Consider the following 17,990-nt stretch of genomic DNA (forward strand, 5'->3'; position numbering starts at 1 on the left):
TAAGATATATTGTAAAAAAAAAAAAGCATTGTTACAGAAGGGCATAATCAACCAAACACAAAGCTACTTATTTCTAATAAAATAAAAAAAATATGTTGTAATTATTAAAAATTGTATTTTTATTCAGGCATGTGACAGCCTAAACCTATTATTTAGTCACCTGTAATTAGATGTTCTGTAATTGGAGTAGAGCTTCAGTATTATGGGAACTTAACCCTAGTTCAACAAGCTGTGTTGCCAACCTCACTGTGCCTTTATAGGCTACCTTTGTTCTCCTGTGTATAGAAACAGTCCAGTTGTCATTGATATATTTTTCTGTTTCTGTTGTCAGAGCCTGAAAAAGTCCAAAAAGGTGCTAGAAAAGATGTTTATTAAGACCAGGTTCTCTGCCCCACACCACTCGACATTGTTCTGTTTTAATAAAATGTTGAGTTGTATAAATGAATTATCTGACAGAACTACCATAAAGATAAATTTGAAAATATTATTTAAGTAGTGATTTTGACAATATCTGTAATGACAACTCAGAGAAAAAGTAATGAATGATGTTATTTTGTGCACCTTAGTTCTTCTACTGCTTTGGACCTACAGCAGCTGGAGTTAGTCAGAAGATGTTCTCTTGGCTTCCTTGTAGTTACCAAAGGAGCGCTACTGCTAATTTTAAGTAGTTAAGATTTGGCTTAAAATTCATTAGAACTGATCGCGACCTGTCAGCACCTTGGGATACTAAAACACGTGATGTTAAACCTGTTAAGCCCACCGGTGGGTCCAAAAGGTGTAAACAAGTTCATGTGTGTAAAAAAGTTACTTTAGTGATGTTAGGTTATTTTATTTATAATGTGTCTTAAAGAAGAATACCTAATGTCACTAAATCAACTCTTCAAGTGCATTTGGTCAACAAAGAATTTGTTTAATAACAACTTTAAAATACATATGCCACAAACAACAGCGCCACCATAACCAGTAACACCCGAAACAAAATGCAACACAACGCGTGATCCGTTAACTCCACCCAAACATATTGGGTATCAAATGAAACTAGAAAAGCTGCACTTTAATATGGTACCAAGCATAAAAAGATATTCGCCAAGCACCTCACGTCAGTCTCAAAACAAACACAAAGCTAACCGTCGCATATCACAGCAGCCTTATCAGATAGCATGTTTATCACCAAATACAGCACCAAATCCCAAAGCTATTCTCACAAACAGCGACATATTTTATTTCCTTACCTTTTTGTGGTCATTTTAAGTCTATCCACATTGTTCTTCGACCAAAACTCACAGCGTAGTAATCCATAATGGTGAAACTTCGCCATACGCTAACATGTCATATGCTCCCATTCACAGCCATTTTGTTGTCTTGTTGTGGGTCTTGGCAGTGTAAATAAAGTTTGGTCAAATTCTACATCTTACAAGCTTTCCAATGATATCTTACACTTGAACGACACTTTATCAGTCAGGTATAAATACTTGCGCGTAAACAAAGGAGTATCGTTGCCATTTTGCTGCAGTTACGCACGTGGGCGCACCGGAAAGAGCGAATATCGAACAGCGTTCATTTCTTTACTTCATTATAACTTTTTATCCATTTAGAACGAAGGATAAACGCCATAAACGCGTCCAAGAAATTACAAAGAGCCAAATACACCGTGTTGGAAGTTCTGGAGGAAATACAGACACAGCACAATTTGGCACAGTTTGGGTATCCAAGTGGCCAAATGGAAAGTCCGCCTGGTCCTATCCACACTAAAACCTGCATAAAAGCTATGAGCTTTGTTCTATTCTCATGAAACTTTGTACAGTTGTAGTCAAGGAGTTGCTGAATCCATGCAGTGGTTTCTTTATGCACAGAATGATTTCTGTCATGATGTTTTCATCTGTGTACAAAATAAATAAATAAATAAAATGCCGAGGATATATATATATATATATTTTTTTTTACCTATGGTTTATGACAATTTGCACAGGCATATTAACATTCACAATGTTTCAGACACTGGATTTATATTCCATAGGGTCTTACCTATCCATTGAGACCACGCTTATGTATATTAACCTAAAAATTACAGAGTTATTGTTGATTTAATTTGGGTAGGTCTGTTCAGGCAAACTACACCTCCAAAAACCCTAGGGCTTAAAGGGTTAAGCTCAGGAAGCGGGCAAAAGATGAGTCAAACCACACATCTACACAACCCACAACAACCCAAACACAATCCACTGAGATTTTCACTGAAACACAACAAGCACCGTGTTTTCCACCAGGTGGATTATCAGCCAGGTGGACCCTTAGCTGCAGAGTAAATGGAGCTTTTGAAGGATTTTGCCTTCTCCTACTTCTCCAGTCCCATCACGGTAATGGGAGCTGGTATCATTCTGTTAGTCCTTTATCTTTTCCCAGCTACTTCCACTTCTGCTGTGCTGGGGAAAGAGACTCCAGGACCGAGGCCTCTGCCTCTGCTTGGCAACCTGTTGCAGCTTGATTTCAAGAGACCTTACAAAACATTATGTGAGGTAGGTTAGTACTCCATTTTCGAAAGAAGCCTTTCTTTGACTGATAAACTACTGTTTGTATCACATTGATAGAAATTAATTTTTTCTTTTCAATCAGCTTTCTAAGAAACACGGGTCTGTATTTACTGTGTACTTTGGACCCAAGAAGGTGGTGGTCCTGGCTGGTTACAAGACAGTCAAAGAGGCTCTGGTCAGCTATGCAGAGGAGTTTGGAGATCGAGACATCTCACCTATATTCTATGATATAAACAGAGGTCATGGTATGACCTTCCTGTACAATACATTTTTTTTATATATTTAATATACTACAACAAAAAATAAGTAAATATTTATAAGAACATGTTCCAAATTTGATGTAAAATGTTCTTGTGTATATATGTTATATGTCATACATACACTATTTGCAAGAATTTATTTTTTAATTTCATATTGTGTTTTAAAGGAATTCTGTTTGCAAATGGAGATTCGTGGAAAGAGATGCGTCGTTTTGCTCTCGCCACCCTCAGAGACTTTGGGATGGGCAAAAGAGTTGCTGAAGAAAAAATCTTAGAGGAATGTGGCCATTTGATTCAAACATTTGAAAAACACAATGGTATCATGTTTTTATTATGTGTGTGGAAGTGATGACACAGCTTCTTGTTTACACAGAAATGTGTCCTGAAAATGAAAGTGTCATCTCTGTAATGTTTGTTACTTTTTAGCTTATTAACAAAGATTGATAGTTGTGCTGAAATCATCAGCAATTTGTTGCCCACATAAATTGTGTTGTACATTATTCCTTTCTGTTGCTTTGCAGGGAAACCATTTGACACAACATGTCCAATAAATTATGCAGCATCCAACATCATCTCCTCTATTGTGTATGGGAGCAGATTTGAATACAATGATCCCCGATTCAGAAACCTTGTGAGTCGAGCCAAGGAGACGATACACATTACAGGTTCTGTAACAATCCAGGTAAGCTTAACATTTTTATTCTCCTAGAATGAACCATTTATATCTACTTGCTGTGTGTTTACATACATTACAGCTGCCATATTTGTACCACCATGTTTACTATGGTGTCTCTGAATGGACAAACAACTGATGGTGATGTGAGAAGCCTTTGAGCTTTACAACTGAAAGAGAAGCTTTGTTTGATAGGTGCAAGGTGCTGTGGGATAAGTAGCACCTTTGAAGGCATATAGATCAAGACAGTACACATGTACACAATTTTGACCTGAGGCCATTGGATCACCTCGCAGATAAAAACATGCTGAAGTCTGGGAGAATTTTGGCCACTGACGACCACTGTCTATTCACAACTGTGCTTGACATATGAAACCATTTATATGTTCATCATTTCAGCCTTCATCTTGACAGAGTCCCACCCATGTTCAGTAATCTCATTCTGTTCAGTAATCCTACTAGTGTTCCTTTAAAGATCATTATTATTTTTTTATTATATATTTTACCTTGTTGACTTTTGTTGAAAGTTAATGTTGGTCACTGATGCAAACACATAAATATTTAGATATGTGATTTTGCAGCTTTACAACATGTTTCCCTGGTTAGTCAAATGGATAAAGAACCGACGGCTGATTTTAAGAAATGTTAAGAAGACTGTCAGAGATGTGAAGGACTTAATCCAGCATCTGAAAGGGACACTGAACCCTCAGATATGCAGAGGACTTGTGGATTGTTTTCTGATACGGAAGCAGAAAGAGGAGGTGAGGCCACACGCTTTCCATCTTTTTAAGAACAATCCAAGTGTTCATCATGCATGTTTGCATGTGGATGTTCTTTCTTTTAGGACTCTTGTGTTATGAACACTAACTTCAATGAGGACAACTTGGTATTCACAGTGACCAACCTGTTTGCTGCTGGCACTGACACCACAGCTACTACACTGAGTTGGTGTCTGCTCTTGATGGCCAGATATCCACATATTCAGGGTAAGGGGTAAAAGGTAAAGCTTGGTAATTCATATATCATATATCATATATCATCCCTACACCAAAACCCCAGACGGAAACTGGTCACTAGTGCCAGAATGGCCTCCTCAAGTCCTGGACCTGGTCTTTAGGTTGTGCTTAAACTTTGAGACAAAGCTGTCCACTATAACTCCACATTCAGTCTGATACTCAAAATGTATTGATTTCTATTTTTTTCTGCAGACCAGGTCCAGGAGGAGCTAGCCAGAGTAATAGGAAGCCGTGAAGTGCGGGTAGATGACCGTAAAAACCTGCCATTCACTGATGCTGTCATCCATGAGACACAGAGAATGGCTAACATTATCCCCATGTCTCTCCCTCACAAAACTAGTCGAGATGTCATCTTCCAGGGATACTTTATAAAAGAGGTCAGAAAACTCACTAGTGTTTCAGAGCTTCCATGAAACAATATCATTGATAAAAATGTTAAGTATACTTTGACAGCATGAGAAATGACATGATAGATCCCCCTTCTTTTTATGTCCAGGGTACAACTATATTTCCGCTTCTGTCTTCTGTACTGTATGATGAGAGTGAGTGGGAGAGTCCATACACCTTTAACCCTTTTCATTTCCTGGACAAAGAGGGTAAATTTATTAGGAGAGATGCCTTCTTGCCCTTTTCTGCAGGTATAAGAGCTTGATCAGGTTTTTGTCATTTTTTAAGACGTAAGGAATCATATCCATTCTCGCAAAACGTGATTGGATTTTAATGTTTGACACTTTTTGTTCTTGCAGGTCGCAGGGTGTGTCTTGGAGAGAGTCTGGCTAAGATGGAGCTCTTCCTCTTCTTCACCTCCCTTCTCCAACGCTTTCGTTTCACCCCTCCACCTGGAGTTTCAGTAGAAGAACTGAATCTGACACCAGCAACAGGCTTTGTCCTCGCTCCTTCTCCACATGAGCTGTGTGCTGTCAGTCTGCAATGAGGAAGAGGAGCAAAGTGTGGCATTATTATTGATCAGTTTGATCACTACTTCATTCATTGCAATGCATAAAAGTAGAAAGAGTGACATTAAAATAGATACTGATAAGGTTTGACTGAACATACAGAAATGTAAGTGTAGATTTAGAATGTGATGTTCAATAACAGATTAATACAATCCAGAATCAAGCTAAACATAACTTTCTAACTTGTATGTTGGACATGCTAACTTTGCATAGTCAGCTGAACGCCACATGGCTTCATTACCCAAGTATTTGTTACAAAGCCTGTTTTTGTCTTAGAAATAAAGGAAGCAAACAAAATTATGTTGCACAATTTAAAAAGCTGCAGAGCGAGTCTTTTTTTTTTAACCCATTTAAATGTACACCATACAGAGATTAAATTTCTGTTTTTGAAAAGGTGGTGAAAAGCGGGAGTGGTTTCTTAATCCAGGCTGGCACCTGGAACCTGACAGTGTTCTTACTGCCACTCAGGTATCAGCGGTGGTGCCAAAATTTGTTGCTTCACGTTTATTTGAATGACAACCTGACCGACCTTGACTGATTAAAACATATGACTACGTACTTGTTTGAAAGATAGGAGGGACCAGCATTTTGAATAGGACTGGTTGTTTTTTAGTTTTAAATTTGCATGTTATTTTACAAAAAGCTGATGAGAAGTGACGTTTAACTTGAATGAATGTAAGTGCAGTGTTATCTAAAAAATTGTTTTTCTTTTGATACTTAAGTGTTTACTTACACCATGCTAAGGTCTAAAAAGTTCTCACATGCCTGACGAAAAGCTAGAAACAAGCAATTTAAAACTAACCAACTCTATTGGTAAAGAAAATTTAAATCCGCAAGTGATACAAATTCAAAACATCAGTAAAATCAGCCCAAGCTGCAGAATTTAGTTTTTTAAGGTCAAACTCCAAAGTGCATCCATCTGCAATCACAGATGTGTCTGGGTCATATGCCCAAAAAAAAAAAAAAAAAAATTCAGTCCACAGAGAAGATAACAGCAGAACAGTGAGTGCATTGGTGTGGTCCAGGCCTTAATGTGTCCCGTCTGAATAAAGATTACACTATTTCTTTGGACAGCACACCAGTAGGTGTATTGCTACTGAGTCAGCTCTTATGACTTGTAAAAGTCTGTGATGATTTTCAATGGAAAGATCATGCAAGATAGCCTCCTATCATCTTGAAAAAACAAGGAATTGTGCAGATTCATCAGATGTTCCGGGTGTCTCAGAAGATGAACTGGATCTGACACCAGTTGTGGGCTTCATCCTCTCTCCTTCACCTCAGATGCTGTGTGCCATTAGGCACCAGTGAGAAAGAGAGCTGAAACTTTAAACTTCTCTTTTCTTATGCCGTCCTTTCGAGTGGGGTGCTCTGCTTTGTCCAGTCACTTCCTGCTTATTCACCTGTTGTGACATGTGCTAGCTACAAATCTAAAGGTAAAAGGTTCAAGATTAACAGGGCTTAATTGTGCTCATGATCTTTCAATCAGCCTAACTTAATTTGCATGTCTTTTGACTGTTGGAGGAAACTGGAGAACTCAGAGAGAACCCATGGACTTGAACCAGCAGTGTTCTTGCTGTGAGGCTGTGATGCTAATCACCACACCACAGTGCAGCCCAACCTATTGTCATTGATGTTATGCTCAAATCAGATAGCTAGCCTTCGCATCAATCTCTCAAGCAGAAGTATCGCGGGAAGATGTCTCGATGCCTCGCTTCACCGTATGAAAAACCATGTGATTCTCCAAATGAATTATTATTCTCAATTGGAAATTCTTAATTAATATTATTAATTGGTGATTTATTAAATAAACTCCAATTTCAATTCATTTTCATGACTGAATAACTTGACAGTTTCAGAAACACTTCTCACACATCACCATGTTTTTTTTTTCTATTTTTATTTTCATTCTGCATGGCACTTTATAACAGCAGCATCAGCGGCCTCACTGATGTCACCGACTTCACAGACAGTGGCACACTCATCTCAGAGGACTGCTCAAATATCAAGTTGAACATTGGGGTAAGATTGAGAAAGCAAACTGGTGATAGTGATGTTTTCTCCATATTGCTTACACTGTTCATATTACCTTCATCAGATGAGACTACATCTGCAACAGTTCTATGCCATGTTCCTGAAGAGGGCGCTGTATAGCTGGAGAAACTGGAAGGTCATGGTAGCACAATTCCTGGTCCCTTTGATTTTCACAGTTGTGGCCTTAGTTGTGGCACACACCTTTCCCAGTCACCAGGATGCTCCCCAGCTGAGGTTCGCACTCAATCGCTATGGTCCCACCAGGGTCCCTGTGGCCCTGCAGCCTGGTGCAGGTCCCCTTGCCTCTGCCTTGGCAGACACATACACATCCCAGCTCTCCACCCAGCTTGGTGAACTCATCAACATAACAGGTATGTATAGTAAGAAAAGCAAGTGCTTGTTTTTCTGCTTGATTAACATGGTTCAGTGATTTTGTTTAAAGAGAACCTCTCAGAGTAACACAAAGTGATTACAATACTTGACTACAAAAAACTCCTAAGCGACACAAAGCAACGGGAGTATTGTGCAAAGAAAAGTAAAAAGAAGTAACAACCACAAAAGACATGCAAGAAGTAGTTACATGGTCTTTAAATGACCACTGACGCACAAAAGCCATGAAGAGGCTCTGATGATGACTCTTCTAATCATTGTCTTCCTTCTTCCTATGAGTCTGTGCCAAAGAGTCCTGTAGTTAACAACCCTTCTATGTTAACTGAAGATTTACTGACAGTATGTCTTATCTTTTTCACCCTTTAGACTTCACTGATTACATCCTTAACCAGCTAAAGGAAGAAGGCGGCAGCTTTAATGAGCGGTGTGTGGTGGGTGCCACCTTCCGTGGCAGCAGCCGCCAGTATGCAGAAGCAACAGCCTACTTCAACAATCAGGGCTACCACACACCTGCTACAGCCCTCATGATGGTGGACAATGCTCTCTTCAAACTTCTTGCTGGGCCTAATGCTTCCATACAGACAGGCAACTTCCCCATGCCACGCAACCTGTCTGAGGCTGCACGGAGCCAGCTCACAGAGTGAGTAGGGGGCAAGGGGGGGGTCGGTCATGCTTCAATGAGGGGTCTGTTTTATATGTCAGAAATTGAATAAGAAAGTTTAAAAAAGCCCAAAAAAACCTTAATCTTTTTTTTTATCTCTTAGTCATACATTGTGCTGTCTTGAAAAGGATAAAAATAAAATTTGCAGAGGTTTGATGTGTTTGTTGTACAATCACATTTTGATGTGTCTTTTGCTCACAGGTGGTATTTCAGGCATTTGGAGTAAAGGCTTTTGTGGAGCACAACCACCTTGTAGATGTGCTGTTGTTACTGCTGCTGTATGGCTGGGCAGTTGTGCCTCTGATGTACCTGCTCAGCTTCCTCTTCTCCACTGCTGCTACCGCCTACACACGCCTCACCATCTTCAACATGATCTCTGGCACTGCTACCTTTCTGGCTGTCAATCATGACCATCCCAGGTGAGCGATGGACCATCAAAAAATAGCAGACATAGAAAATTTTTCAAATTATGGCAATCCCCAAAATATAAGAGAGAGCTCCTGTTTTTTATAAAGCCTTTTTTCAAGGAATATGATCATTTTGGACGAGAATACCAGACTGCAAGCCCAAAAAAAAAAAAAAAAAAGAAATAGCAGCCATTCATAAAACAAAAACATGAAGTAAATACCAATTAAATGGCTAGTGTGTTTGCATTATTGCTTTTTACACCTGGCTTGGCTATGTCGCTTACCATATACCATATGCAGTACTTATGTGTGGGAAGACAGATAGGGCTCATGTTCCAGGAAATGACACTTGGTTGATTGAAGAGCCTTTGCAGAGAGGAGTGGGATGTGTGAAGCTTCTTGTTGTGAAATGGTGCAAAACATTGCTGTGATTTCATATGTATGTGAGGAGATGCCTGCATCTGCAAACACTACCCAGGTTACCATGGAAAAAGTATGGAGAAGAAGAAAAATATAAACCAGTAAAAAAGAATAATCATTTTTACTGACTGTCTTTTCTTAATTGTCGTCTACAGAACTGAACTTGCAGGACATGTCACACTTACTGGATAAAGTTTTCCTGATCTTCCCAAACTATTGCCTGGGCATGTCTTTTAGCCAGTTCTACCAGAACTACGAATACATCTCATTTTGCACCTCCAGTCCTGTCAGCCGCGTAATCTGCAAATACTTAAGTAAGTACAACTTCAGCCTAACCAGAGAGGATGAAAAGATCTGGTATAATAGTTCTAAAACATGTTTGACTTCATGTCAGTCAATGCAAAGAAAACTGGAAATTGGTTGTAAATAAGATAAATAATCCACTGGGTTCTGAACACTAATAAAATTCACTAATTTCCATACGGTTGATTTTTGCTTGTTTGTGACTATCCCGCTAACTTCAATGTAACTTAACACTTCTCTGTTTTTAGACATCACATACCAGACAAACTACTTCTCAATGTCAGAGCCTGGTGTTGGGCGCTTTCTCGTGGCCTTCTCCGTGCAGGGTGTTGTCTTCATCATTCTGCTGTTTGTCATCGAGTTGCAGTGTATCCGCACTGTCTGGCGACTCCTCACTTCCCTGTGCAGAAGACGCAAACAGGTAGATGCATTGTGAGAGCACTGAGGATGACTGTTTGACATTTCCTTTAAAGAAAAGCCCTAGCAGCTACAGTTTGCTCTATGTAGGAAGCACTTTTTAGTTTGAATAAACATGTTAAAAAAGGAAACGTTCTTAATTATATTTGTCTTCTGTGATGGGATGTGTACTTTGCTGTAAAGTCTTTGCACACAGTTGGAGAGTTGGAATTCTAATCCCTGTACAAATAAAACAACATAAATCTCAGACATTAGTTTGCACAATCTCAGTCTGTTGTGCTGTTGAGCCAAGTTAGTCTAATCTTAATGAAATATTAAATTAATTCAATTTCTGCAGAACACTACAAACTTATCCACAACAACATATCCTGTTAAAATTGTTATTTAAATATTTAGCGGAATAATACACAACAGTTCTTTGATAAATATTGTTTTTACTGTAAGTTTTAGTGAAGTTCTTGAAAGTTTTTGGGTAATTCATGTTTATCTTTTAAGTTTGGTTTTGTGTGTGTCAGTTGCCTCTTATAGAGGATGCAGCATTCCAACCAGAGGACAGAGATGTGGCTGATGAGAGGAAGAGGGTTCTGGAGTGCCAGCCGATGGTGGAGTCTATGGTTGGGAGCCCCCTCATATTGCAGGAGCTCAGCAAGGTATTAAGCTCCCCAGTCTAACTGCTGAAATATGCATGATTCCAGCTATGTGAAATTATGGCACAAACCCACTGTTATCTGTCCCTCGCAGGTGTACAGCAGCGGGGAAAGTCTTCTGGCTGTGGACAGGCTGTCTCTCGCTGTAGGAAAAGGAGAGTGTTTTGGCCTCCTGGGCTTTAATGGGGCAGGGAAGACCACAACATTTAAGATGCTGACAGGCGATGAGAGTGTTACATCTGGGGACGCATACATTGATGGATACAGCATCTTGAGGGACATTAAGAAGGTGAGAGGAGGGAGATGGGATGGATGAGTGTTTATAGATAGCTTTTGGTTCCAAAATAACAAAATCTTTGCTGTTGAAGCACACTGCTTCTAACACACTGAAATTTGACAAGAACATTTATCTTGGCATTACAGGTTCAGCAGCGCATAGGTTACTGTCCTCAATTTGATGCTGTACTGGACCACATGACAGGAAGAGAGACTCTGTGTATGTATGCCAGGCTCAGAGGAATACCAGAGAAATATGTGTCTGGCTGTGTGGAGAATGTCCTGAGATCACTGCTGCTTGAACCTCACGCTGATAAACTAGTCCGCAGCTACAGGTTGGTAGATTTTGTGTTAGACAGGACGCATATTACCCTAGGTATTGCTCTGTTATGTCGAGCAGTTACTTAATTAAGTCTTATGATCATAAACAGTGGCGGTAACAAGCGTAAGCTGAGCGCAGGCATGGCCCTGATTGGTGGGCCTCCTGTTATCTTCTTGGATGAACCTTCAACGGGGATGGACCCTGTGGCCAGGAGGCTGTTGTGGGATGCTATTACACGCACGCGAGAGTCTGGCAAGGCCATAATTATTACATCTCACAGGTGAGCTCTTTAGAATGTATTGGGTGTCAGCTAGAATAACTTTGATCACTACATTGGGCTAAATGAAAAGATGTGAAGATGCTGACATATTTTGCTGTTACATGGATGTGTTTACTCACCAGTATGGAGGAGTGTGAGGCCCTGTGCACCAGGCTGGCAGTGATGGTCAACGGTCAGTTCAAGTGCCTTGGGAGTCCCCAGCATCTAAAGAGCAAGTTTGGCAGCGGATACACCCTGCTGGCTAAAGTCCATGTAGAGGCTGAGTTGGAGGACAGCGACCTGCTGCTATTTAAAGACTTCATCGAAAGCACCTTCCCAGGTTAGAGGTGTCAGAATGTCTCATAATGCAAAACAGCTGAACATAAATGTGTTTTTCATAGCAGTAAATGTAAATCTCTGTTTACCATGCACAGCTCTAATCAATGGAAGCTGTTTTTTATTTTTTACTATCCTTGTAAAAGAATAATAAAGCAGTTTTAAATTAATTTTCTCCTGCAACAGGAAGTCAACTCAAAGATGAGCACCAGGGAATGGTGCACTACCATTTGACTGACAAAGCACTAACATGGGCACAGGTACAGTATTTTCATGATTAAACAACTGAGAATTGCTCAAGGAATAACAGAGTTAAAGCTGTCCCTGCACTGGTGTTGTGTCAGTTCGCCCTCTAGTGGACAAAATAATACACAAAGGAATTAATTGAAAAGTTTCCTGTTCTCCTTCTACTTTAATTTAGAAAAAAAAAAAATCCTGATAAAGTAATTTTATTCTATAGTCAGGGTAAACAATTGTAGGACAGATGTGTATGATGGAACATGCCAGCAGTTTGTAATTCAGGAAAACAATGACAAAAACAAACAAACAAAAAATAAGTAAAAATACAAAATAAAAAAACATAATTTAAAGAAATTTTTCATAAATTTTGTTGCTCCTAAAGATTTAAATGTCTCTGAAAAGCTAACTTTAAACAAACAAGCAAAAACAACCATATGGAAAATCAGAAACTGGGTTAAGGTTACACTAGTATATCAGTAAGGTGTTTAGGATTTCTTCTTTTTTTTTAAATTGTACATTAAATTCAGATTTCAGCCATACGTTGAACATTTTTTGTCCATCATCATTCTCCATTTCTGTCCAGGTGTTCGGCACTTTGGAGGCAGCCAAAGAGAAATACCACATTGAAGACTACTGTGTGAGCCAGATATCACTTGAACAAGTGTTTCTCAGCTTTGCCCAGTTCCAGCACTGCACTCAGACTGGGAGCAAGTAGGAGACGGGAATCTGTCCATCGTCCACTTTCTGCAGTGCGTATGTATAAGCTGTGTAAAAGGACTGAACACAGGCTGGAGCAGATCATTGTTATCTCCAGCTGATTTTTACCAACACACACTTGATAGTCTGGTCTCAAACATTTTTATTTGGCCGCACCACCTTTGTTTGCTCCTTCATGCTGTTTGTTGCTATGTGAATGTAGGGACACTGATGTTGATTTTTTTTGTCATGATCATGGCGTGTGGGCTCTTGATTATACCATTCAATGAAATCTCTTCTCTGCACTTTTAATAGTGACGTCAAAAACAAAGAAATTACTAAACCACTACACTAAACTGTGTGTGACAGGGTTTGTTTGCATATGCGTGCGCATTAAGCATCTGTACATATTTTTGTTTTTGTTATTTATGACTTTTATTACCACCTTATTGTTCCAAGAATTTATTGTGCTTTTTCTTGGTGATCATCAGTCATAACAAGAGAGTGAACCACTCATACTGATGTGATTGTAAAATCATTGCACACCTTAGAGCCATTTTTAACAAATGAGGATTTTTGTTTCTTTACTTTGCCTTTTGCAGATAAACTGGTCATCCTCAAGAGCCTCTTAATGTTGTTCGCATATGTACATAATCTGACATGTTCTTGGTACTAAAACCACTGACCCCATTCAAGACTATTTATTTGGGCTCAATAAGGAATGCATGCATAAAAGCATCACACAAAGCATGAGAAAGAGGGGAAAAAAGGAAGAGACCCGCTAGTGACCAATACAGGACCATGCTAACTGAAGTTTTATCTTTACTCTCTACTTATTCCATTCTGAGAAGAGTCACTACTTCTCTGTTGTCAGTTCTTGTGATGCAATCATTCTGCTTTTTGCTGACAAGTTACAGCAGCAGTGTGCGATGGGATGTTAGCCATTACAGTTTACATGAAGGTTGAATTAAATCCTGAAGTCAGTGCATGATGCAGGAGGCTATTTTCACATGCTGCTGGGGTAGCAGTCAAATTGAAGTCTTGTTGTGAGTGATTTGGACCTACGTATGTTTCCCTGTAGCTGTGTGGGAGTGCTGCAGAGAGTATTGCAGCACAGTTCCTAAATTCATTAGAATTTTTCTGCACTACCGGATGACAAACTTTATAAACTGAGTGATTGTTACTGTTCAGTAAAGTTAAAAAAAAAAAAAGGAAAAAAAAAAGGTTGATCGTTGTCTTCATGTAAAACTGTTCCTTTAAAGAATGTCCAAAAATCCAACAAATAAAGTAAAACTGCTAGTTCTCTGGATACAAACAGATGCCTTGTTCTGTAAAAGAATGATCATTAAAGTGCTTTTTTTTCTTTTTTTTTGTGTCCTATTGTGAATTTGGTTTCGCGATGAACCTCAGTTCAGAGTGAACCCAGATTATTTCTTCCCAAAGCCTAAAAACCTTGTAAAACGATGTATATATTGTATAGACATATAGAGCAACAATTAATGTTTCCAAAAAATATTTCCATGCATACTGATGAGAAATATAGTCACAATCATATGCTTTCCATACAGTATAATACTATAATCTGGGAAGAATAAACAGATAATGTACAAATAACATTCCTGCTCAGTGAAAAAACAAAAACTAAATTGCTTTACAGAAGTGAGTTGAATGTGATGTGTTACTTAAAAAAAAGCACTCAGTTACTTTTATGACCTGTTTTTCTATGATTTTTCAGAGCTTCCTTCGTGCCATCTGGTGTGAATAAAGTTAAATGTTATGTTATATGTTGGTCCTGGCAAGACAACCTCTTCATGTGTCCTTTTTATTGCCTTTCTTTATATATTTGCACAATTGAGCTCTCATTACATTACCTGACTTGAAAAAAGTTGCAAAGTGAAGCAGAGAAATGTTGCACTGCTGATGTGTGAGAGAACTGAGTCCTGCTGAAATATGATGTATCATATTTAAAAAGGGAACGTACATCATTGTAATTGTGTACTGTACTGTACCATGGAGCTGACCCTGTCAAATGTGTATGTATCGCTCTTCTTTTTAAAATAAAACGATGCTCTATGCAAATGTTGGGAGAAAATCTGTCTCATCTTACACTTCTGAATGTTTAAATTATAAATATATCATAAAATTACTTATTTATACCCATTTTGTATATAAACTTAGCACAAAAAATATGTTCTTTTGTGTTTGGTCAATTATTTCTTTTTTGTGACAATGCTTACTGGTAACAAATCTTATATTATGGAAAGCCTGTTATTTCCCTTTAATATGAGGCCACACTTTGTCTGATGAGCATATAATGACTTGCCAAATCTTGTATGTGTGTGTAAGATATTATTGTCAAAAAAAAGCATTGTTACAGAAGGGCATAATCAACCAAACACAAAGCTACTTATTTCTAATAAAATAAAAAAATATGTTGTAATTATTAAAAATTGTACTTTTTATTCAGGCATGTGACAGCCTAAACCTACTCTTTAGTCACCTGTAATTAGATGTTCTGTTAATTGGAGTAGAGCTTCAGTATTACGGGAACTTAACCCCTAGTTCAACAAGCTGTGTTGCCAACCTCACTGTGCCTTTATAGGCTAACCTTTGTTCTCCTGTGTATAGAAACAGCCCAATTCTCATTGATATGTTTTTCTGTTTCTGTTGTCAGAGCCTGAAAAAGTCCAAAAAGGTGCTAGAAAAGATGTTTATAAGACCAGGTTTCTCTGCCCCACACCACTCGACATTGTTCTGTTTTAATAAAATGTTGAGTTGTATAAATGAATTATCTGACAGAAACACCATAAAGATCAATTTGAAAATTATTATTTAAGTAGTGATTTTTGACAATATCTGTAATGACAATTCAGAGAAAAAGTAATGAATGATTGTTATTTTGTGCACCTTAGTTCTTCCACTGCTTTGGACCTACAGCAGCTGGAGTTGGTCAGAAGATGTTCTCTCGGCTTCCTTGTAGTTACCAAGGGAGCGTTACTGCTAATTTTAAGTAGTTAAGATTTGGCTTAAAATTCATTAGAACTGATCGAGACCTCTCTGCCCTTGGGATACTAAAACACGTGATGTTTAAGTTCAGGAGGCGGGCAAAAGAAGAGTCAAACCACACATCCACACAACCCACAACAACCCAAACACAATCCACTGAGGATTTTCACTGAAACACAACAAGCACCGGTGTTTCCACCAGGTGGATTATCAGCCAGGTGGACCGCTAGCTGCAGAGTAAATGGAGCTTTTGAAGGATTTTGCCTTCCTCCTACTTCTCCAGTCCCATCACGGTAATGGGAGTTGGTATCGTTCTGTTAGTCCTTTATCTTTTCCCATGCTACTTCCACTTCTGCTGTGCTGGGGAAAGAGCCTCCAGGACCGACGGCCTCTGCCTCTGCTTGGCAACCTGTTGCAGCTTGATCTCAAGAGACCTTACAAAACATTATGTGAGTAGGTTAGTACTCCATTTTCGAAAGAAGCCTTTCTTTGACTGAGTAAACTCCTGTTTGTATCACATTGATAGAATTTAATTTTTTTCTTTTCAATCAGCTTTCTAAGAACACACGGGTCTGTATTTACTGTGTACTTTGGACCCAAGAAGGTGGTGGTCTGGCTGGTTACAAGACAGTCAAAGAGGCTCTGGTCAGCTATGCAAGGAGTTTGGATGATCGAGGACATCTCACCTATATTCTATGATATAAACAGAGGTCATGTATGACCTACCGTTACAATACATTTTTTTTAATATTTAATAATACTACAACAAAAATAAGTAAATATTTATAGTTTCCTTACAAAAGAACATATTCCAAATTTGATGTAAAATGTTTCTTGTGTATATATGTTATATGTCACTACATGTTATATATGCATTATGTATACACTATTTTTGCAGGACTGTTATTTTAATTTCATATTGTGTTTTAAAGGAATTCTGTTTTGCAAATGGAGATTCGTGGAAAGAGATTGCGTCGTTTTGCTCTTGCCACCCTCAGAGACTTTTGGGATGGGCAAAAGAGTTGCTGAAGAAAAAATCTTAGAGGAATGTGGCCATTTGATTCAAACGTTTGGAAAAACACGAGCGTATCATGTTTTTATTCTGTGTGTGGAAGTGATGACACAGCTTCTTGTTTACATAGAAATGTGTCCTGAAAATGAAAGTGTCATCTCTGTAATGTTTGTTACTTTTTAGCTTATTAACAAAGATTGATAGTTGTGCTGAAATCATTCAGCAATTTGTTGCCCACATAAATTGTGTTGTACATTATTCCTTCTGTTGCTTTGCAGGGAAAAACCATTTGACATCAACATGTCAATAAATTATGCAGACATTCTAACATCATCTCCTCTATTGTGTATGGGAGCAGATTTGAATACAATGATCTCCCGATTCAGAAACCTTGTGAGTCGAGCCAAGGAGACAATACACATTACAGGTTCTGTAACAATCCCGGTAAGCTTAACATTTTTATTCTCCTAGAATGAACCAATTTATATCTACTTGCTGTGTGGTTTACATACATTACAGCTGCCATATTTGTACCACCATGTTTACTATGTGGTCTCTGAATGGACAAACAACTGATGGTGATGTGAGAAGCCTTTGAGCTTTACAACTGAAAGACCAGCTTTGTTTGATAGGTGCAAGTGCTCTGTGGGATAAGTAGCACCTTTGAAGGCATATAGAAGAAGACAGTACACATGTACACAATTTGGACCTGAGGCCACTGGATCACCTCGCATGATAAAAACATGCTGAAGTCGTGCGGAGAATTTTGGCCACTGACGACCACTGTCTATCACAACTGTGCTTGACATATGAAACGCATTTATATGTTCATCATTTTCAGCCCTTCATCTTGACAGAGTCCCACCCATGTTCAGTAATCTCATTCTGTTCAGTAATCCTACTAGTGTTCCTTTAAAGATCATTATTATTTTTTTATTATATATTTTACCTTGTTTGACTTTTGTTTGAAAGTTAATGTTGGTCACTGATTGCAAACACATAAACATTTAGATATGTGATTTGCAGCTTTACAACATGTTTCCTTGGTTGGTCAAATGGATAAGAACCGACGGGTGATTTTTAAGAAATGTTAAGAAGACTGTCGAGATGTGAAGGACTTATATCCAGCATCTG

The 17,990-nt window shown here is 38.6% G+C and overlaps 1 protein-coding gene and 1 pseudogene across 1 annotated transcript; both read left to right on the top strand.

Annotated features, from left to right (window-relative positions):
- The first annotated feature begins 2,288 nt into the window (after positions 1 to 2,288).
- Positions 2,289 to 5,770, top strand: LOC121651133 (cytochrome P450 2K1-like). The gene is made up of 9 exons (XM_042003052.1): positions 2,289 to 2,513; positions 2,611 to 2,773; positions 2,956 to 3,105; positions 3,310 to 3,470; positions 4,043 to 4,222; positions 4,306 to 4,447; positions 4,670 to 4,854; positions 4,974 to 5,115; positions 5,224 to 5,770. Exons 1-9 carry the CDS (start codon positions 2,304 to 2,306, stop codon positions 5,409 to 5,411), a joined length of 1,521 nt encoding a protein of 506 aa, XP_041858986.1. The 5' UTR covers positions 2,289 to 2,303; the 3' UTR covers positions 5,412 to 5,770.
- Positions 5,771 to 7,344: 1,574 nt separating this feature from the next.
- On the top strand, positions 7,345 to 14,639 carry LOC121628030 (annotated as a pseudogene).
- Positions 14,640 to 17,990: the final 3,351 nt, after the last annotated feature.

The sequence above is a fragment of the Melanotaenia boesemani genome, chromosome 2, assembly GCF_017639745.1.
Source record: "Melanotaenia boesemani isolate fMelBoe1 chromosome 2, fMelBoe1.pri, whole genome shotgun sequence".
NCBI lineage: Eukaryota > Metazoa > Chordata > Actinopteri > Atheriniformes > Melanotaeniidae > Melanotaenia > Melanotaenia boesemani.